Source organism: Trachinotus anak, unplaced genomic scaffold (genome assembly GCF_046630095.1).
Source record: "Trachinotus anak isolate AG129_WGS33_773 ecotype Australia unplaced genomic scaffold, CSIRO_AGI_Tana_v1 ptg000010l, whole genome shotgun sequence".
NCBI lineage: Eukaryota > Metazoa > Chordata > Actinopteri > Carangiformes > Carangidae > Trachinotus > Trachinotus anak.
Window position 1 is genome coordinate 22,515,785 of NW_027273861.1, and position 22,784 is coordinate 22,538,568.

The 22,784-nt window shown below is 39.8% G+C and overlaps 2 protein-coding genes across 4 annotated transcripts in view; both read right to left on the reverse strand.

The window, feature by feature from the left end:
• Window positions 1-5,381: 5,381 nt before the first annotated feature.
• LOC139626052 (sentrin-specific protease 5-like) lies at window positions 5,382-15,539 on the reverse strand. 2 transcript variants are annotated; one of them, XM_071486209.1, is made up of 11 exons: window positions 15,470-15,539; window positions 15,214-15,290; window positions 12,467-14,221; window positions 11,274-11,379; window positions 9,979-10,126; window positions 9,769-9,816; window positions 9,494-9,571; window positions 8,836-8,973; window positions 7,670-7,753; window positions 7,214-7,264; window positions 5,382-6,937 (listed from the first exon to the last, which is right to left on the reverse strand). In XM_071486209.1, the coding sequence occupies exons 3-11, from the start codon at window positions 13,959-13,961 to the stop codon at window positions 6,827-6,829; spliced, it is 2,259 nt and encodes a 752-aa protein (XP_071342310.1). In that variant the 5' UTR covers window positions 13,962-14,221; window positions 15,214-15,290; window positions 15,470-15,539; the 3' UTR covers window positions 5,382-6,826. The 2 variants fall into 2 exon arrangements, with proteins under 2 accessions (XP_071342310.1, XP_071342311.1); XM_071486210.1 differs by lacking the exons at window positions 7,214-7,264; window positions 15,214-15,290; window positions 15,470-15,539 and having other exon boundaries at window positions 6,687-6,937; window positions 12,467-14,098.
• A 623-nt stretch (window positions 15,540-16,162) lies between these two features.
• anos1b (anosmin 1b) overlaps window positions 16,163-22,784 on the reverse strand; it is a 45,069-nt gene continuing 38,447 nt past the window's right edge. Inside the window, exons 10-16 of one of the 2 annotated variants that reach the window (XR_011692092.1) lie at window positions 20,833-21,075; window positions 19,610-19,704; window positions 18,478-18,640; window positions 17,843-18,075; window positions 17,441-17,584; window positions 17,133-17,293; window positions 16,163-16,818 (exon numbers count right to left, since the gene is read on the reverse strand). Coding sequence is in view for 1 of the 2 variants with exons in the window: in XM_071486211.1 (XP_071342312.1) it covers window positions 17,444-17,584; window positions 17,843-18,075; window positions 18,478-18,640; window positions 19,610-19,704; window positions 20,833-21,075 (875 nt within the window). In the remaining variant the exon portion in view is untranslated. Of the gene's footprint in view, window positions 17,294-17,440; window positions 17,585-17,842; window positions 18,076-18,477; window positions 18,641-19,609; window positions 19,705-20,832; window positions 21,076-22,784 lie in introns of both variants that reach the window. The other variant, XM_071486211.1, reaches the window with a different exon arrangement.

Sequence of the window (22,784 nt, forward strand, 5' to 3'; positions counted from 1 at the left end):
TTTAACTATGGAACAAGAGGAACGTTGTTATCGTATGCTGTCAGAACATTGCTAACAAAACCACAAGGAAGCTCTGGCTCTGTTATAATGAAAACTGAACAAATGAAGACAGCTTTACTATCACCAAACATAAGAGCTTAACAGGAACAGATCAAGTTTAAACCCTGTTCTGTAGAATGTGATCGTTACAGAAATGGTGAATATACAATGAGAGATCTATTTGGTCGATCTATCAAGAATAGATTTTGATAGATAATAATTATATTTTATATAGATTTATTTTAAGAGATTTAATTATATATATAATAAAACTGGACTTCTTTCAGATGGTACAGTTGAACCACTTCTGACAATGACAATGGAAGTTGCAAAAGCAAATTCTTGTTACTGGACTGGAATTTATAGAATATTCAGGGTAACAAAGGTGACGGCTTACCTACCTTTTTTATTTTGCACCATGTTACTGTTTGACTAGAAGTTAAGGGGAGTGAGGTTTGCAGAGTGATTAGGACACGCTAGGGAAGAAAATGAAATATTTGAATATTCAGCTACTTATATCAGACTATCTCTTTATTATGGCCTCAATTTCCATCCATGCTTCACATAACTTCTTGCAAAGTCCCTCATCCACATTAGCTTCTCTGCACACTTCCTGCAGCACTGACCCCTTTAGATCTTCCAAACCCCCCCATCAGCGTCTCTCATCCCTTAATCTGGCTCCTTCAGTGCTTCTCATATCCATCTCTCTGTCCTTTTAAGATCCAAACTCTTCTTTTCTCCTCTATCCAAAGCTTTATCCTCCCTGTCTGAGCTCCCTCCCTCTTCAAAATCAAATCCCCCTCTCCACACCTCCTTCACTCCATTCCAAAGTCAATCCTCCTCCTCCCTTTCTCATTCTCTTTCTGCAGCAAAGTTCGACTGAAACCTATTGAATTAAGGAATCTAAATCATTAGCAGTTATTTAAGTAATATTCCAAATGATAAAATAACTGAGGATAGTGAAATTATTGCACCTCCCAAGACAAACCTGGTCTGCTTCTTTTATAACAGGGCTGTTTTAGAGAGAAAGAAAATGTAAGGACGTCTAGTCAAGATGTCCTGCTGAGCTGCCTCAACTGCGCAGCAATCTCCGTCTTTGAAGATTCATCTAATGAACTGATAAATGAATTGTCTGACTACATCTGTGACTGTGCTACACCCTCTAGGCAGGTATTCCTTTATTTGAATAAAATGCCATGGGTTTGCAAACAAACGAGGCTGTTTTTCGGTACAGAGAATTAAGTCGGTGTCACAGAAGTCAAAAAAGATGTGGTGCGGCAAACTGTTAGTTAGGGGTTATAATCTCACTGGACGGTTTTACTTTAAAGCTGCTGCCAGATGACTTGAATCGTTTTTATCTGAGAGTTAATGCTTCTATTATACTCGTCTTCCCCTCTGAGATTAATAACGTGTGTGATCTGTCCAGGTCAGCTCATGCAGGAGACAGAAATGTAAAGCGCTGAGAGGGAAAGTTCAGGATCAGACATTAAGTAGTGGCTGGATGCTTTACTACCTGAGCCTTACAACCCAGTGGCACTTTAAAGACTATTTTCATTTACTCCTGCTAGAGACAGTAATAGGCGTAAGAGTATCAAATTTTTTCAACCCAGCTTTGTCCCTGTTTTAGAGAACGGGGACCCAAATGTTCTCAGTAATTTCAGAGGTAGCTCTTACATCCCTGGTGATGAAACCAAGGAGTAAACATATTTCAAACAGCACTATAGTCACTCTTTGTGTTAAACAACGAGGACCCCGGACCTTGTCAGGCTAGTGTTTTTCAGCCTTATTTGTTTACTGAAGCATTTACTGTCGTATTTAAATCTGTGCAGGGCTTTTTTTTTGCAAGCAGGGCTTAATGGTGACACTCATACCCCCCTTCATACTTCTTTCGGTTCACAGCCTCCTCCTGAGGGCAGAGCGGTCTGAACAGTTGATGCAGCCCTGCAGGACATGTCAACACTTTCCCTCTTTGTTATCAGTGAAGCAGAACAGAATTGTCTCAGAGCTTCTCCTTATTTTGTATTCAGATCAAGGCAGGTAGCACCCATTAGAATAGACATACAGTTTATGATTCAGTCACTGATAATATATAAAAGTGAGTGTCTTCTCTGCTAACACCACTGGGGGCTCTAAAGTCACACATTTGCAATTTTTTACCATCATTTAATCATAATAAATGTCTCGTGAAATGCACGATCAGTGATTTCACAGGTCACTGTCTAGCTGAAGTCACATTAAACCTGAACGACTTAATACTTCATGGGCACTTTCACTGATGGTTACTTGTGCTTTGATATAAAGTGATGATCTGAAAAAAGCTCCAACTGTCTTTATGATTTTTCTTCAAGGCTGATGTGCCTGGGTACAAGAATTTCATGTAGGAGTAAGTTTCTGATGGTTTTTTTTTATTTGTTTGCCTTTACATAATTGTCAACAAAACCTGGTTTGACTTTTTTTTTGTGTGCCAAGTTAATTAAATTGTCGATTCACAGTAGTGTTTTGATCTCAAGGCTTCAGACTCAAGATTATCTGTGTACCCACATAGTAAACAGTATAGCTAAATATTTTTCAGTTCAGCACACTTCAGTTCAGTGTCTCTACCTGTCGAAGCTGCTTCTCAAAACATATGCGAGGCGCGCCAGAGATTCTTCCTTCAGACTAACGTAATATGAGCTGGCTCACTTTGCCAGCTCATATCACATCTGTTTATAGCACTTTACTGGTCCTAATGCTTTGCTTTTAAAACTTAAATGTGGCAGCAGCAGCTCTGAATTATGTGTTGGTGTCAGAGTTTATATTTATCAGCAGTAGTGACTTTATTTTGACCTTGATTTGTTATTTATCTGAGTTATATTTTGGTTTCATTGTCCTATCTGTGGGATGTTTCATACATTTTGTTTTATGGGCTTTCATGAGTATTTTAAGCCCATGGCAGACAACCAAATTTCCCTCGGGACAATAAAGCTGAAGTTGAAGTTGGGGGCTCCAGACAGATAGGCATCAAAAAGATGAGAGACTTTTTTTTTTTTTTTTTTTTTAAAGAAGACCAACAGAGGCAAGTGGACTGAGAGAAAAGATGAAGACACACTAAACTGGGAGATGAGATTAGACTTATCCCATACCCAACTCTCTCACACAGGGATGGCAGTTTTCTCCTGTCTCTTGGGCTTTCAGCTCATCCTATTATAGTTTCCCCACATTAGAGGGATAAAGCTGTGCTTAGCAGCACTGTCTGTGCAGAGCTGAATTAGATTTGGTGGGAGAAGACGACAAAGACGACTACACATCCAAACTTTTTTCACATGACCACAGTCATCCCACTGATGATCACTGGTGTAGTGCAGCTGGAGCACAACCAGACTGACACCCCGCAGTTTCTGTTCTCCAAGTGGGGAAATTGAATTTTTGCAGTTTACTTAAGCCAGTTGAAATTCTTTTAAGAGCTTGAAGATTCGATCATCACACAAGAGAGCCAGCAACTAATGGAATGGCCAAAGTTGTCATATTAATATTGAAGCTGTGTTCATGTCAACTCATGGATTAAATGACATGAAAGAAAAAATTCCACCTTTTTTAGAAAAAATTCCACCTTTTTTTTATTTTAAATAAATGCTAAGCACTGATATTTAAATGTTTTAAAAAGACCAGCCCTTTACCCTGCGTTTATAGTTTTATAAAATAAATTGGCTGAATTTCTAGTGAGCATTTGATTCATGTGCACAGGAAAAAAAAAAAGTTATTATCTTTACATGACTCATTTTATTTTCTTAATCTATAAAATAACAATGTACCTGCTAACTGATTTAAAATATAAAACATTCACTGAAGGCTTAGATATGAAGAAGCAAAATATGTTATACAAATTCCCATTGTTAATTTATTATTTTACTGTAAATTGACAATAAAATATTTTACAGTAACTTTAGCTGTGTTTATGGTATCTTATCTTTTCTTTTTTATTATTGCTACCACATTTGTTGTCTTATACTGTTTTACTGAGTTTCTTCCACTTCAACGGCCAGTTCATGTCTTCACTTAAACTGAAAGTGAGTTTAGGTGGCTGCATACCTGTGAACCTACGCCTATAGTGCAGCTTGAAGATCACAACTGAAACACCACAGCAAAAATCAGATGGCCTCTCCCTCTAGTTTTCACTTTGAACTCATTGTTCCATATATTTCTGCTTTTCCTTGTCCTGAAGCGAAGTTTATGAGGCTGCGCTACAGCAGATGGTAGGTTTCAGACTAACTCCAGGGTTGTATTTCACTGCTGACAAAAAAGCAACATTAATGTACTAATAATGGAAAAGGGTGACTGTGCAAACTTCTTCTGAGCCCTTCAGTGACTCCATTAACACAAGACTTGAAAAATCAGTGCAATTCAGGCATCACTGCCCTCAATATTTTAGCTGTGCAAATCTGAGGAAGACGCTCCCCACAAGCTGAGACGATGAAGCTCCAGCAGTTATCTTAACATGCCTTTATATAATGCATATAATTACCAAAAACCTACTTTTAAAGGTCAGCTAATTTATAGGCCTGTGTAATGCTAATTATGACATTAAAATATGTGGCACTTGAGTAATCAGACTAATAATCATTAGAGGACCATCCTTTACCCCACAGGCATGGGCCAAGCACCCATGTCAGTAGGTGTCCCCGCTGAAGAGCCCTTGAGCAAGACAGTCACCCTTTTATTCCAGCTGTAAGGCCACTGACATGTTTCTGACCTTCTGCTGTGGATAGACGCCAAAGATTTAAAAAAAAAAAAAGAAGTATGGCAAGATGATTGTTGATACAGGGCCCCCTCTTCTGGCCTTTACATAGCAATGCTAGTCATACTATGGTACATCACCCTTTTAAAAATGATCTTTAATTGAAAAGATGCTTTAAGTTTTTCATCAGCCAGAAATCTGCACACAAAAGATAAACTAGAGAGAGAATAAGACTTTAAAGTTTGATGAATTGATTATCTTTAAAGTCACACTCACACTATTGACGGTGGACAGACTGCCAACCGTGCCATCATCTACTCAACAGGAACAATTAGTCTATTTAAAATGAGAATTTACTCTGTATTCCCCTGAATATCATTGATATCTCAACGGAGTCAATTCCCATCTATACTTTAGTCAGTACTGGATCTGAAAGATATCTGATAGAGGAGAAACATCTGAAACAGGCACCGCTGGATAAAAGCATTTCGATTACTAGAGCTTTAAAGACACCATCTCCCCTATCACTGATATTTTTGCCTTGATGTATCTCATCGATTCAGAGTTTTTGTGACTGCACACAAGTAGTGCATTACTCAGTCAAACAAAGGAGGAAAGCTACAACAAATCATTGCTCAGTCTCCCAGCAATATTGGCCTTTTAATAACAACAATAAAAACAGTCAAGAAACTGCTGTGGTTTTTAGCCAAAGCAAGCATGTACAGTAGTAGGCCAGTAAAAGTACAATACAATCTGAAAGTACATATAATAGAATATAACAACAAAACTCAGGTTGGACAGAAGATTTAATCAAAATAGCTGAGGTCCAATTGTTTCTCTGTTAACACGGCACTCTGTAACCACGACTTTCTGCACCTGTGTTAATGCATCCATATGAAGCAGTCACAATATAAAGCTGGAAAAGCTTCTTGGCAAAAATCAAAAACTGTGGTCTTTATTTCAGCAGCAAGCTGTACACCTTAACATATTTTTTACTAACCTGCATGAGGAACTGTTTTCAACTCAAAAAAATGTTAAAGTATCATTAAACCATGGCTTTTAGCTGAAACAACTGAAAAAAAAATGCATGTGCAAAACCTATCGTAAGGATGTGATCACAGCAAAACAAAACAAAAAACAAAAAAAAAAGAAAGAAAAAAAAAAGCAGGAAATAATGTGGTGGAAAAACTGGAATTTTAATAAGACATGATTTGGAGAGCAGGTGTCAAAAACCTGATGAACAAAAACTACTCTGAAACAGGATATCCCTGCGTCTAGCCACAGCCAAACTGCGCCTTCAGCCTGCATGGTGCTGCGTCACCACCCTGCGAGGCTGCCAGGAAGGAAATGTGATCAGTACATTCAATTGACATCCTAGACTCCGCTATGGATAGGCCTCTGACCGTGCAAATACCTGTAGTCCAAGAGAACGTAACCAACTCAAACTTTCAAGTTTTAAGTGAACAGTTGGTCCACTGGATCGCACATCCTAGCTTCATTAACATGTTAGAAAACACGCATGTAACTGTGAGCATAATGTCCAGCATAAAATAAACTTAAAACATTATTCAGTTTAAAATGGCCATCTGGGAGACTAAGGCCACTCCATGTGGGAGGGGAGAGTCCATCCCATTGGTCCAGGCTGGTCCGACGCCTGCATCTTCAGTCAAAGTCAGAACTCCTCAGTGTTTTTAAAGGTGACTGTTTGGCCATTTGGTTGAAATCCTGTGGTGGTGATAAATGTAGAACGCAAAAGCAACCTGAAGTGTGCGGGTCCAGCATTTTTGGGGCATCAGTAGGGGGCCACGTCAGTAGTTCTTTGCAAGTTTGCAAGTAAAACTCTGCTCAGCTACAGACTGTTATTGAACTCACCAGAAGTCACCAGTGACGTCAGCTCTGCTGTCAGTCACACAGGCAGACTGGCAGTAAGGGCTCCCTGTCAAACAGATGGCCAGGCTGTGTTAGCTTGTGTAACAGGCTGTCTGTGAAACAGGATGTCTGTCGGGCTTGGACAGACTGTCTCATGTAACCAGGAAAGCAGTCAGTAAGTGAAGGCGGCTGTTATCCAGTCGTTCAATCGTTGAGGCGACAGTCACACAGTTCCTTGTAGATTCTCTTGCGGATGCGAGGCATGTCCTCCTGACTGAACAGCAGAGGCTGCTTCACCGAGAGACGACGGCAGTACTGAAAGACAAAGAGCGAGGTAAAATAAGCCACAAACACAGCTAGATTACCACATTAAGTGTGGGCAGTGGCAGAAGAGACTTAGTAATGATCAAATCTGCATAGAAACCTGAGGCAGGAAAGACAGTGGAGACACAGATCTACTTTATTTCTTCTTCTGGCAGGAAACAAAACAAAGAGAGGGGGCAAACAGGGACGGGCAACAAGGTAAAGAAAGTGGGTGATGAACGAAGGATGGGAGGACAGCTGTAAAGGTGGGAAAGAATCAGGTCTCACCTCAAGGACAAAAACTCCACAGTCGCTGTCGTTTTTCTGCTGAGGGATACCCTGAGGAGTCAACAAGTCACAGTGAAGCAAGGAGCCAGACTGAAGACGACACAGTTCCGGACTGAAGTGTGTACATACAGGTGTGGATTTACTGCACATGCATGCTGCTGTATCATTTGTTTGATTTAGCAGTAAGATTAATAAATTGTTGCTTAAAATAAAGAGAATGTAGCAGTAACTTGATGTATAGGTCAAGGCTCATATGCTGCAACTCCTGAGTTCAGCAAACAGCACTGAAGTCTAAAAAAATTAGTTTCTTCACTTATTTGAACGAAAAAAATATTTTCAGTTTCCTTCAGATATGTTGCTGCAATTTAGCATTACTGAGTCTTGAGTTCATCATAATCAACTCTGTAATAAGAAGGAGGCATCTGACTAACATCCAACATCAGGGTTTAGGTTTACCTTGATGATAGTAATTTTCCAGCCTTTCTGGAAAGCTGCCTGTTCCTTCTCTCTGGCTTCAGACTGGAGGTACTTCATGATGTTCTGGCAGGGACCCCACACACACACACACACACACACACACACACACACACACACAGAACAGAGTTAAGCTTCAATGAATGGTGCAAAGGACTTGTATTGTCAAAAATTTCAATAGTCACATTTCCACTGTGAGACAGTAAATATATTACACGTGTTCAATACTTTATTCAAACATTTTCAACATACTTAAATTGTGTGCCATACAATCACAGGAACAGTTTTAAAGACGAAAAGAACAGAGTCTTGATGAGGTGGAGAGGTGGAGGATGTGGACGACACTCATCAGAGACGGTGAGAATATGAGCAACACTTAAACAGGTATATTTAAAGCTTGGTGTCAAGCACTCAACCATGTCCTGAACTGAGCCCAAGCCACCCACACTGGTCTGCAGAGGTAACATTTGGTTTGCAGAGGTATCACACCGGCTCTTAAAAACCACTGTGCAACATTTCTACAAGTCTGTTTGGATCAAATGTAGAATCACACTGCCTGATGGTTTCTATTTGTTAGAGACTGGTATCCAATCAACTGATTGTTTAGTAGATTGACTGACAGGCAATCTTTCCACAAAAACTTGCCCATTCATGAATAGGAATATCTTAAATTTTGTACCGCTGTCCAAAATGCTACATATGCAAGTATGCAGACAATTATTATGATGGTGGAAGTCAAGAGTTTGCTGCTCATTTTTAGCAGAGTAACAGGATTGGGGATGAAGTTACCAGTTCAACTTCAATGTTATTGAAACACAACAAATTGATAAGAAATTTGGTTTCTAAGCATTAACGTAATGATTTATTATCAAAGTACAACATAATACTTCTCTTCTGTTCTGGTTCATTACAGCCTTATGATGAATCACCTGGATTTCTAGAGAAATCTCCAGCCCATTTTGATTACGTACTGTTACTGACATCAAACTGAGAAGACAGGGATTCATCATCATCATGTAGTGTTTTTGCCAGGAATTGATGGTCCAGTAATTTGTCAGGGCAGAGAGCAGAAAAGGTGGATTATTGATGATCTGATCTCATCAGTGTTGCAAAATCATTCAAAATCTGAAACAATGATCTTCACTCACATCTGTGGTGTGTCTGAAGACGATGCCTTGGCTGTCGTAATAACTGATGGTTTTAGTTGCCATGGTGACCGTGACGAGAGACCAGTGGATTTCTAAATGGATGGGAATCAGCAGCAGCCACTTGGAGAACAGGTCGACCTGAAATAACCCCACAATTAAACATAGACAAGTTAGTTAACATATCAGTTAGATATCCAAGATACAAAATGAGGCAGATGTCTATTACATGTTCTCTGGAATAAGATATACTCAATAGGGATGCACAACATACAAGTGAGATTGTCAGGTAGTCATTGTGTCAAAAAATGCGACAAACAAGTTCATCAGCATTTCTGTTTGACACTAGCTTACATTTGGACTTTTTTCACCTGCTGGGAAAGGTTTTAACAACTACTGACCATATTTCACATGTCACACTTTCCTTTCATGTAGTAAGCGCACTGAATTTAGACTGTTGTTGACAACAGGGGCAACAAGATCACAAAAAGCAGTTGCTGGTTATCTGGTTCTGAAGGTTTTCTGCAGCTACTGGAAAACTGCGGGTGTCAAGAGTGTCAAATTAAAAGCCAGAACTGTAACTGTAATGTAATAATAAGGCCCATCTTTTAGCGTTGCTGTCAAAACAAAAGTCTCCAAACTCTTTAATCTTTCTCCTTACTTTTTTAGTCCATCTCTTCACACCATCATACCCCTTGGCAACCAGCTGCTTGTGGAAAAAGCTGTTGAAAAAATGAACCTGAAAGAGAGAAATAATACATTATACTTTCAGAATTTTATTTATTACACTTTTGAAAAGAGTTTAAGAATCTAAATATTATCTCAAGTCTAAATACAATTTTAGACTTTTACAGTGTGAGCCCTTTTTGTATTTTATAAATATCCTTCTATATCATTTTGGGTTGAATTTTAATCCCACAAACACTCCTGACTCACCTTGTGTTGTGTTGCTTCCATAATGATTTCTCCATACATGTTGATAATCTGACCAGACATAAGAACAGACAAAGGGAGATTTTTTTTTAAAAAGTATAATTTTCTTTTCCATATTTCATATTATAACAACAAGTGTGTTATGAGTGTAAATTAAGGCTGGACACCGTAAGAGGAAGTGTGGCAAGAATCAGGCTTTTCATTCTTCTTTACCTGGTCATTAAGCCAATTCTGCTCTTCTAGTGTGCCAAGGTCCTCCAGGCCCAGGGTGTGTTTGTTATACGTTACCATGAAGCCTGCGATAGGAGCAGAGGCCAGCCCCGACCTGTACCGAGTCATCTCCCCTTTGATGTCCAATCCCCTAAAACAAACGCATCAAGAGGAGAAATTCAGAAGCAATTTTAAACATGAACATGAATGCTTTCGAACAGATCCGTCTCAACACTGTGGCAACATTACAATAATCTGACAACTGAGTGGATTTGATGGGTTGATATTATATAACATGTCAAGTAATAATCCACATTTCTACTTTCTACTGATGAATGATGTAACACAACAGCAATTTAATCCACACACAGACGACTTTTCAGTTTGTTATAAATAACACACTGTATGCACAGTAAATGATACAGTGTATGGTTTTGACAGTAGCTTCTATTCTTTATTATATGTTTATTTAGACTGACCAACTATGTGACCTTTATTCTGGCGAACTCAATAGGGATCTTGTTGCTGCTTGTACATACTGTATGACCTCTATCACTGGAGTAATGTGAAAGGCTATGGCTTAGTGCGGAAACACACAGAGACACTGAGTGTGTATTATGATGGATTCAAAGACAAGGAGTGAATGATCTGTGAGTCATAAATTAAAAATCACACTGCTTCCTGTAGAATAAAAGGCTGACTGTCCTTTTCCAACCGTAAACTGACTGTGCAGTGAACTTTAACTACTCAATTATGGAGACATTGTGAACTGTCATGCTGTTGAATCTTTACTTCAGCACCTAAATCCCTAAAGACAAGAAAAAAATAATCACCTCATGACATTAATCTAAAAAGCCTTACTGTCAAATCCTCCCAACGACCTCGCATCTCTTTTAAAATTTAAATATTTTAAGTGCAGTAAAACTAGTAACTACTTAACCTTAGATATTCCTTATGTATCCACAAACCTCATCAGGGTTTTAGGGTTGAGCTACTATCCATCTTTTAAATGGAACAAACTGCCCTAAAAATAGAGCCTTTCATACTGCTTGGAGATTTTATAACTTTATAATCTGATGTTTTATATGACTTTTGCAGATGTCTTTATTATATGTATCTTAGTAGTGTTATTTCTATTTTATTGTTTGCCTGATTATGAACATTTTCCTGTTCACGGGCTCTCCTGAAAAAAGAGAACTAAAAATACTGGTAACTTCCAGTTTAATACTCGAACGCCAGATTTTGTGTGTGTGTGTGTGTGTGTGTGTGTGTGTACATGTGTGCGTGCGTGTGTTAACCTTTTGCTGAGGTCAGGGTTGCCGTTCTTCTTCAGGTATTCCAGCACATCTGTCTCACTGAGAGGAATGAAACTGCCATACTTCATATAGAAGCTCTCCAGAAACTCTAAAACACAGCAAGTCATTGTAAAGTCATTACATGAGCAACATTAGCAGGGTTGTTCAAAAGCTTGAGCAGTTTTACTATCTATGCTGTTAAAGCCCAAATTCAAAATACTGATTGTGGACTGTAGTTTCATCACCTTCAGGCTTGTGCTCTGCCAAATGAAAGACGTGTAAATGCAACACATTTTTATGGGTTTACATCCAATAATACACAAGCTTCTGATATTTGCACATCTTTTGTGGCAAAACGTTAGTCTTGTTGATACATTTAATCTGCATGTGCAAACTACAAACCCTTATTCTATGAGAACAGGATAAACTGCACAAATACAGGTGTGCAAAGCTCGTAGGACCTAGCCAAGAAGACTGGAGGCTGTAACTGCTGCCAAAGGGGCAAAGTACTGAATTAAGAATTTGAATGCTTTTGTAAATGAGAGATTTCACTCTTTGCTTTTTAATACATTTGCTAAAATTTCTAAAAACATGTTTTCGCTTTGTCATTATGGGTGTAGATTGATGGGCATAAAAGGTCATTTCATCCGTTCAAAATCAAATTTGCAACACAAAGTGAAGGGGTCTGAATACTACCTGCAGCCTCTGTGTGTGTGGTTTGCATGATTAGGCCTCACTTACTAATGACACCTCTTAAATTGCAAAAGAAAAAAAAAATCTTGGGGAACCAGTTTTGATCTTAAATTAGATCTCTGTCCTGAAAGTCAATATATCATTAGCATTCAGGCCGAGTATTGAGGTCATATGACCAGGACAGACCAATTCCTAAAATAAAGTATTGGAGTTTTTTTGACACATGCTAACTGTAGTGGAGTCTATGCTATTTTCCATTTTTCCTACATCAGCTATGCTTTGTTGGCCATATCATGAGCATGAAGTTACAATAAATTCTTTGGAAGTAAGAAAATATGCCATAAATTGATGTTATATGATGAATATATAAATACAGATATCCTCAGCAGTTACTTATTTCAGTTTACTATTGTGCAAAAACATCAATGATTTGCCATGCTTTAATATAACAAACTGAAGACGATGAATATATTTATGTAGAGGCATGAGTTAACACATCTTACCATGGACCATATCAGTAAGCTGCTCCAGGCTTTCTTCAGTCTGCATCTTTCCATCCATCTCTGCTACATCCATCTCCCCCCTCTCCCAGGTTCCCGGCTGACAGTACAGCCTATGGTCTCTTAATGCCCAGCAGTGCTGCATGCTGCACACTGTAATGGGGCCTGGGTTTGGATGAGAAGTTTCCACTTCCATAGGGGTGGATCTGTGGTCATGGTCAGTTGGTGTGGTGACGTTTCCATTGGACAGAGCTACCGGTAAAGAAACCTGGTCTGTAGTCTCAGAAGTCTGGTCCACCTGCATCTCTGAGTCCAGGTCCTGGGAGGTTTCTGACCTTGAAACAGGGCCTGACTGCCGTGACATGGATAGTAATCCATTTCCCAGTTCACTCATGACCATGTTGTCCTCCCCTTCAGGTTCGGAATCAGACAGGTTTACTGTGTCTCCATTTCCAAATGGAGATTTAACCATGCTGGAGTCAGTTTGTTCCCCATGTACCATCCATGCAGCCTTGTTCTCCTCCTGACCATGCACTACTGCTGCTGATCGAGCAGTGGCATCAATTTTAGAACTGATGACAACCCCACCTCCCCTCTTTATTCCAACTTCTACTTTCATTTTTGATGCAAACGTAGCTCCCAGCATTCCCCTCCCTCCTCTCCCTCTACCTCCAACTACTGACACTCCCCTGCCTGCCATTCCCGACAATCTCATCTCCTCATCCTTATCTCCACCTCCTTTCCCCCCTTCCCCAGTAACTCCTGTCCCCTCTATCAATATGTCCTCATTTTTCTGTGCATCCCTTTTCTCTGGAGGGACACAGTTCCTTATTGGTCCATCCTGCAGGGCTGTAACAGGTAGGGGAACAAGGATTTGTGGCTGATTATCAGCCACCACTAGAGCCGTTTGCACCTTCTCATATCTGTCATCTTCATCCTCTGCTTCCTCTTCCTTCTCCTTGCTCAGATCAAAGCTCTTGATACCTGTCAGCTGGCCCCCCACTTTTCTTTTTGGGGTGTCCCCGAGATCCCTATCAGTCCCCCTCCCCTTCCCTCTTCCCCTCCCCTTCCCTCTGCCAGAGGGTTTGACATTGTGTCCAGTACTGTTTGGTCCACAGCAGTCACACGCCTTAGGAGTCCTCTTCCTGCCTGATGTGCGGCCATTGACTGAGCCCTGAGCAGGGGTTGGTGTCTGTGTAGAGGACCAGGAAGATGCTGGGCTTGGGTGAGTTGTAAGTGCTTTCGCTGAGGTTACAACAGGGGGTTCTGCATCATCAGGAGATGGAGTGGAGGGCTGCGTCAAGTCTGTGTTGGAGGAAAGGTCTACGCTGAGGAGTTTGGCAGGGGTCTGCGTTAGGTCGTGACCAGTAATATCTCCGGGGGAAGGTACCAGAGGAGGTGCTACTTGCAGAGGAGGTGCTGTAGCAGGAACAGTTAAATGAGGTGATACTGATGGTGTTGTTTTCATTGGGGAGGCCGCAGAGCCGCTGTGAACCATGACGTCCTCCTTTGGCTCCCCAACCCCATCCCCAACACCCCCTGTCCACACTCCTGTCCACGCCTGTCCTTTGATCGTCTAGAGTTTTAGGTTTTGTGGTTTGTCCTTTCCTTAATCTTTATCCTGACACTTCCCTGTGTAGAAAAGAAGTTGTTCTCAAGCCTTTCCAGACTATATCATGGCAGGTCACAAGTGCTCCTCAGTGGTATCTAGACTCAGCCTGGAATAACACCACCACCATGATCTCTGAATTACAGCAACTGAAAAAAGTGGAAAAAAGGAAGAGAAGAAAAAAAACAGGGAGAGAGGAAAGGAACCAATAAAAGAAATGTCAGCAAGTTTCCCCCAATTTGATCAATAATGAAATCGAGGCATTATTCAGGTTTCATCTGGGGGTTCACTCACACTTCTGAGTCACTGATGCAAAGAAAATAACAGCAGACCAAGGCAGTTTTTCAAAATGATTACATAGTGTTTAGATGAATGGATCAGAAATACACAACTACAGCATCCTACCTGCAGGTGAGATTTCAACTTTGGTAAAGAAAATAATTCCAACATCCAAAAGCTTTTTTGACAAACATTATTCTGATGTCTGTCTTGATGGACAAAGCCTCCGTTAAGCCTGACCTGATGACATCAAGAATTCAAGTCTTGACTATACTTTCCAAACCACTGGAATGATGTAAATTCTGTTTCAAGGTAGATTTTGTTATATTTTGTCTTTTGTTTGAGGAAATAAATGTGAATCTCTACATGTCCATGTACACCGATTCTGATGTAAACTAAACCACAGAGTAAGGATTTGTCTTTAGATGTCTCACTGACAACTGATTTGTATAAAACAGTACAAAACAAACGGTGTGAGTCAAAAAGTCTGAGATCACTTTTCATTTGTTCTAGCTTGCAACCATCTCTCTTTTCGCTCTAAGACATCACGACCACACGCGAACAAGAAGCTGAGATTTTGTGCTGCTCTTCCTTTTTGAAGTAACGTTGGGGTTACATTTTCGTCAAAATACGAAACTCAGTTAGCTTTGCTTAGCAGTATAGCAGCAAAAATTAACAAATCATGAGCTGCATATATTCATTCATTTCTGCAGATGAATTAGTCTTTGCCATCTTTGCCCAGGACTGCTAGAAGTCCCACAGTCAATTAAGTTATTAAGTTAAATGAAAGTTGCGTTAGCTTAGCTCGTCTAACACTCGGCTACTGTGGCACGTCCATACATCATTTAAGAACATAACGTACCTTCTGGTAATTTAACTGAGTCTCATGAAAGTTTTGCATGACTTAGACATCCCCCTGAAGCTAGCTGAGTTAGCTAGCTGCTGCCAAACACAGAGGAAAAAAACAAAGCAGCGGTTACACACATTTCCTCCATTTTCAGTAGGAAGCTGGAGGCGTCTGCAGACAAAGAAAGAGCTCCGACTCAGTTTCTGAAGTGATTTAGAGAAAAAAACTAAAACCATGGTGAAAAGTTGAAAGAAACATCATTATACAGTACCTTGTCTAGGAAATAACAAACTGAGTTTCGTCTGACCACGATATGAAGAAACAACAATCCAATCTGCAGTCGCTGATTGATTGCGTCACGGCTTCGACCTCAACTTCGGCTGCTTCCGACAATCCCGAAGTCACCGTTATATTCGTACATTACATTTCCGTCTCGTCCTCCCCCGTCGACTGACATCGATCCATAAAATATCGCAAGGATGTCTCTAAAATATGCATTTTTACCAGACAAGCAAATCTACAGCAGTCTCCTTCTTTATCAATTTCAATTTGCTTTTATTGACATCACATGTAAATAACTGTCATTTGGGTCCGCTTAATATGAATAATTATGATATGAAAAATCTCATCAGAGTAAAATATTAACTATAATGAGTCCTCCATCTTGTGGTCCCACTCTTAAAGGGGGGCTCTGTGTCAAAATATTGTCATAAAGTCATAATTTATCAAATTGCTTCGGGCAAGGTTATAAACTGCAACTAAAAATGATTTTCATTATCAATACATTTGATCATTATTTTAGCTATAGCCAAGTAAAATAGTGGATACAGAGAGCTGTCTAAAAATTTTAATTTGTTCAAAATAAAAGATGGTAATGCAAACTGATATTATCACAGTATTATGATTTTATGCCTCTTATCATAATTTCTAACCAAAAGATCACTGGCACAACACACACTGTGTCCTGATAATCTTTAATTATAAAAATCTAAGACTGCAAAACAATAAATAAAACTAAAAACAGTCAAAACGTAAAGGAATTAAGTACAAAATTATCAACAATAAAAGGTTACATAGAGAGAATATGAACATTATTACTGGTTGCTTAACACCAGTAGTTACAAACCTTTTCAAAGCAATGACATGACTTTTGTAAAACAAAGAAACCTACCACAGGTATAGAAATATTAACAATAATAACTGTGTAAAAATGTCACATATCATTGTTTAGTGAAATGGGTGAACTATAATGTAAATCAATGCTGCACAAGGCCCAAAATGTATCAAAAACAGTTTTTTTAAACATATGAACAAAATATGAAAATATTTGAGCTTACTTCAAGACTTCTGCACAGACCCATTCGCTTCAAATGCAGCAGATGATGCACTGAAATAAGCACAGTCTGTTGCTATACATTACTATTTGTACATAAAGTCAGTGCTACGTTATTCTCTACTAGCATGATCAAAAACAATAAGCATAATAAGTCTCTTTACAAGTGTCATTTGACTCCAGTGATGTCAGATGACTGGGCGTCATTAGTCCCACCAAACATGTGCAGATGCCACCGTGCGAGGAGCCTCACTTTTCACGTCTCACGATGGTGTGGCACTGTGGTACTAATGCCAAGAGAAAACGTTGAGAAAATGGTGCAGTTAAAATAAAAAAATGGAGGAAATATGGGTTGAGGATACGTGTTTCACTGCCAAGACTAACTGTAAGTGCTTAGTGCTTTTGAAACTGGCATCACGTACAGGTACGGTAAATTTAGCCAATTTTACAAAGCAGCATTGTCTAATGCTGCAACTTTTGAATTAGATGACAGATTAATGACTGAAAGGCAAATCATTTTTTCCAATAGAGGAAAACTGCAGCCTTCCCAATGTTTGAATAGTGATTAAAGTGAAAGAGCAGCTATCAAAGTAGGGAATACCTTTCATATGAGAATCTACTTTATGCAGAGGAACTTTTATTTTATAGCTTTGTCTGCACTCAATCTGCAACAAAACCATGTTAAACTGTGGAAAACAGTACAGAAGTGGATGCTGGTAAAGATGATGATGGTGCAGCAGTGGCAGATGTCGGGTTTCAAGCCTAAAAGAGATAATTAGCTGGGTTCAGTGGACAGACGATAAAAAGTATTCTCATATTTACACTATTTCATCATTAAAAGGTATAAACATATACGTTTTTAATGGATCGACACAAAAATGGCATCTGTTAGTGGTAGAGCACTACTACCTATCAACGTGTGGCGTTGATGGCTGGAGTATGTACGGTCTTGGAGACTGCAGCACCATTGCTGCTGCCCCCTGTTAGCACCTGGAGCTGCAGCTGATAAACACTGTCACCCTGAAGACCATGAACCGTCACCGACCGCTGAGACTGTGAATGAAGAAACAGGGTTAGTTCTCAACCACAAAGACTAAGATACACTATCCTGTCCTTGCAAATCTTTTAATTGATTAAATTTAAATAACCTGTTGAAGTATATTTTTCTCACTGTGAACAAATCTCATCAACAGACCATCTTATTCTTCCTTTGGATTTTGTGAATGTTGACGCTGCCGCAAACACACATTTGTAAGGTCTGCTACTAACACAATACAATGTGCAGTCGCTGTAAACCTCTGTCCGTCTCACCGGTGCGATTGTTTGCGTCTGGGAGATAAGTGTGTCATCCTGCCCCTCTGTTGCCTTGGTAACCCCTGATTGCAGCGTCCAGGTGAATTGGAACCCCTCAACAGCTGCTGGGTCCAGTGCATGCTGGGACATCCTCCAGCGAAACGTAGTGAGCAAGGTGCCATTGATTTGTTGAAAATCTGCAGTGAGCCGCTCTGGACGCAGTACCACCTTTCTGCCTGCCAGGAGGCGCTCTGACACAAATCAAAAAATACAAAATCGTTCCTTTACTTATGGTGGAACACACCTCTTTATCATTTCATGCAGGTTTGATTCGGCCACATTTTAACACTGAAATGCCTTCAAAAATAAATCAGGGATGATCCATAACGACAGTGATTTAAAGTGCATTAAACCAGTTAAATGTGCACACAAAAAAAGGTTATTGAGCAGCACTGCTGGTATTTTATGAGAATGTGTTTTAGTGTACAAGTATGTGCAAGTGTGCATTCAGTGTTTCTGGGTCTTAATATTCCCAAAAGAAGGCAACACAAGCGCTTCCCAGGGCAATTTTTAGGAATGAGGCATTAAGGAGTTACAGGATTAATGAAGGTTGATGAAACACTGCCTTTACATCTGTGTTTAGTTACTCCTACCCTCAGTGTTGCAGGGCAAAGCTTTGCCTCCCCTGACCCTGATGGAGGAGCAAGATGGGGTTGTAACCCATGCAACAGCCTCTGACCCCGGGTCAGCCTTCAATGCCACGGAGACCCGGTACTTACAGGCAAACAACAGACCTGTGATGGTGTGATGGGTGCCCTGGAGGGAGAAAAATCACATCAAGTTTGGGATAAAAAGAGTGTTTAAAGAGAAATTGTAGTGGAAACTCTACACAGCTGGTTGTTAAAACTGACCTATTACAAGGTTCCATAAAATATACATATTACCTCTATTTTTGTTTGGAAGCAGCTTGTTAGCTCCATGTTAAAATAAACACCACAGTTTGAAGCGGAGCCTGGCAGCTTTGTAGGCTGGCAGCTTCAAATGGTGAGAAATGGCGTAACTGTTTTAAAGAGGCCGAACTTCAATGAACAGAACTTATATTTCTGTGACCTCAGCAAATTGCTCTCAGCACTTTGATATTTATCAACCAACTGGGTCTGTGATTTCAGACCAGTTTTCTCTTCCGACACAGTCAACACTCAGCACCAGATCATCTTCTAAAGTGCTCCTCTCTATGGCGAATTCACGTCATGATCTCGGTTTAAAATATCTGCATTTTTAGGAAGACGTTCTGCAATGCATGTTTCCATAGATCAATTTCAGTCAGACCTTGCCATGCACTGATTTACCAGTTTATTGGGCACGACTGTACAGTCTAATGGAACCCAATACTACAACCCTGCAATAAATTGCGTCATTTTGAAGGCTGTGATTTTTAGTATTTTTACCTTTCTCCAGAAGACAAACAAAAAACGCCTTGGCAAAAAAATACCTTAAATGAATCTGAATAGTTTAAGAAATTTGCACAGGCTCCTACTTCAAAAAACAAAACGTGACTGACACACACAGGCATAGAAATGTAGGATACTCCAGATGATGGCAGAGAGACAAAGTTTCACACAGACAGAGGATGAGAGCATTCCAGACAGATCTGAGTTATGGTGATGAAATCTGATATCTAACACACACATAAACACAAAGAGACACATCAACATAGAAATAAGACACCTAAACATATCTTGCACAAACAGAGAGACACATAAAACCCAGCCAGGACAGTTGTACCTGCACAGTTGTTGTTCTCTCCGTGCTTGTAACATTAGTACTGCAGGTATGTGGACGCCACTGCAAAATGTATGGACCAGGGTGTCTCTGTCTGCCTGCAAAGGAAAAAAACACAAGAGAAACAAACATATACTACATAAGTGAACATGTGTTTGTTTGCAAGAATGATACTGTCTGAAACCTGAGAAAAAACTGTCATGGTGTCTGGTTTTCTCTCTATTTCTCTATTTTTCATTTTAGTGTTTTATTCTGATCGGAGATGGTAAGAGTTTTGTGCTGCTGGGCAAACCTCTTACAGTGTCAGTAACAGAAACAGACCATCAGTTGCCCTCATTGATTTCAAACCCGAGGATCAAACACCAACCAGAGTTGAGGTAAGAAAGAATCAGAAATACTGTTTTTTTTTACCAGTTGCTGTGTAGCAGACACCACAATGTATCCATCATCCTTTAAGCTGATATGGCAAAGTGTATTTATACAACTAATACAGAAATCTGGCTTTTTAGCTGCTTAATGATTCACTATGCTTGTCTCTAACTCAGTCTGTCTGCTGTAAGTTACTGAGTGGGAACTGCACAGTGGAGACTTTTTGCTGACAACAGCTGTGTGCTGTGACTGAACATGACACTATGAGAGCGAGAGTGGACCAAAACAGTACATTCACAAACCAGGCAGCTACACAATGAGCTGAAACTTGCTATAAAGCTCGATAAAGCCGAGGGGAGCTGCAGAGTAAGACCATAATTCTCTGCAGGTTCAACCCACTGAGCATCCAGTTTCACATTTTCACATTGTTTTCACATTGACATTTGATGCATTGTTAGCATAAAATATTGTTTATATAAATATTGTTACCAAAATCTGTTTAAAATCTGACATCTCCGGATAAAGATGCTGCTGAAAGTCTAATATTGGCTTATATTTTATGATCATGCAAGCTGTAATTATGTGGCCTTCATTAAATCAGATCTGTAGTCATTTATCGTTTTGATTGTTAATTCATTAACATGATGGTACTTGTAGATTTTTTTGGTCTAGTTTTGTCCTAAGGATAACTATGTAAAGAAAAATCTGCATCTGAAGTATATACAGAATACTGCTAATGTAAGCATTCATGGAATGTTAATTTTGCATCTACAGCTTCTTTTCTTTTCTTCTCTTTAGGTAATAGGTGCTGCTGACATGGTACTATTGAACTGTTTCATGTTACCAAATCAACTCACCGTGGTAAGGCCACTTCCAGAACACCTTGACCTGCAGCTGGTTGTCATGGTAATGTGGGGCAGCAACCTCCAGGCGGAGGTTGTCATTGGAGACAGGGTTCGGGGGGGATTCAGGGTGAGAATGAGAGACGGAGAGGGGGAGGTCAGAGGAAGAAGGGGAGGAGGATGAGAGGGAAGGAGATGAGGGAAGGGAAGAGGAAGATGAGGAGGAGGAAGATGGGAGCTCATTGGAGAAGTCTTCGCCTTCGAGAGGAGGAGGAGGAGGAGGAGAGGAGGAGGAGAGGAGAGGAGAGGAGAGGAGAGGAGAGGAGAGGAGAGGAGAGGAGAGGAAATATTAAATGTTAAAATTTGGCTGATTTGAAGGCCTTTCATTGGAATGACAGTAAACACAACAGTATAAAATAAAAATAATTTGAGTGTCAGAGCTCATAAATAACAAACCTCATTTCTTGCTCAATAAAATCACCTTTTATGTGGTTAGAAAATTTTCAGTGTACCGACCCCCATATAAATTTAAAAGTTTTGATGCAGGAAAGATGTTCAGTGTGTGTGTGTGTGTGTGTGTGTGTGTGTGTGTGTGTGTGTGTGTTTGTGTTTGTGTTGCACTCCCTTTAGCAGCATTTATGCAGGAGCTTTTCTGAATATAACTGGCAACATCATGAAAACACATCACATGACTGACTGGATGCATGAAACATGGAATTTATAGATATATTGTACCAGGAATGTCATAAAGTGGTGATGAAAGTGCAGCTGGTAGTTTCTCTTCCCGCTTATTCATTCACTCAGAAACACTAATTGCCTTTATCGGGCCTAACTGACCCTCATTAGCCCTGAGAGAAACCAGGCCAATACATGGACTGTGTCAAATATTAATACTGCTAAATTATGAATGGCAATATGTTCCATATAAAATTGTTGGTATGTGGTTTGATAATTGAGCTGCAGCTGGCTATAATCCTCTGCTGGGCTGACCGACAGGTCACCTATAAATACCTCTGTTGCCTGGACGACCATTAACATCACCACTTTCCACTGTATGTGTGTGTGTGTGTGTGTGTGTGTGTCAGTGTGTTTAAACAGTGCAGCTGTAGGTAGACATAATATGCTGACAGTCAGCAAATGCAGCAGCTCTGAACTAACAGGAAAATCATTAACTCAATAATGTATGGCTCTGTTAATGAATGGTGGCTGCAGACTGTATATAGAGCATTTACTAATGGCATGACAAGTTAATGAAATGTTCAAAAACATGTACATGTGGTACTTTGTATTTGGGGTAGGGTTGCTAGGGGAGTCCTGAGGAAGCTGCATTGTTGAACCACAGCAACACAAACTGTACAGTTACAGTCTGCAGTACCTGGCTAAGATGTTTGGATTTACTGAGCAACTCTTAACTTAATAGTTGTTAATGTTTATTCCTACAAGACAGCTGAGAAAGACTTTTAGGCACACTGGATTCATGGTATGTAATATTAGACCACAAATTTTACATCCAAAAGAATTATCCCTTAAAATGAACTGCAGCTGTTGAGACTCTGGTTGTAACTTGCACCTTATATGAAACGTTGTTGCCACAACCACTGTAAAGAATATTAATAATAATGATGACATTGTAAACAATAAAAAAAAGTTCATTGACAATAACTACAAACAATTACTTGTCCTGTAAGTCCACAGAAATTATGAGGGGGGAAATTATATACAATAATACAGTGCATTCAGAAAGTGTTCAGACTCCTTCAATATGTTCACATTTTGTTACGTGGCAGTCTTGTTCTAAAATCAAGAAAGTATATTTTTTGCCCTCCAGAAGGACAACCATCACTGCAACACACCACAGACCTGGGCTTCATAGCAGTGTCACTGGACAAAAGCCTCTCTTTGGTGAAAGTTTGCAAAAAAAAGCACCTAAGGGACTCCCAGACTGGGAGAAACGAGATTCTCTGGTC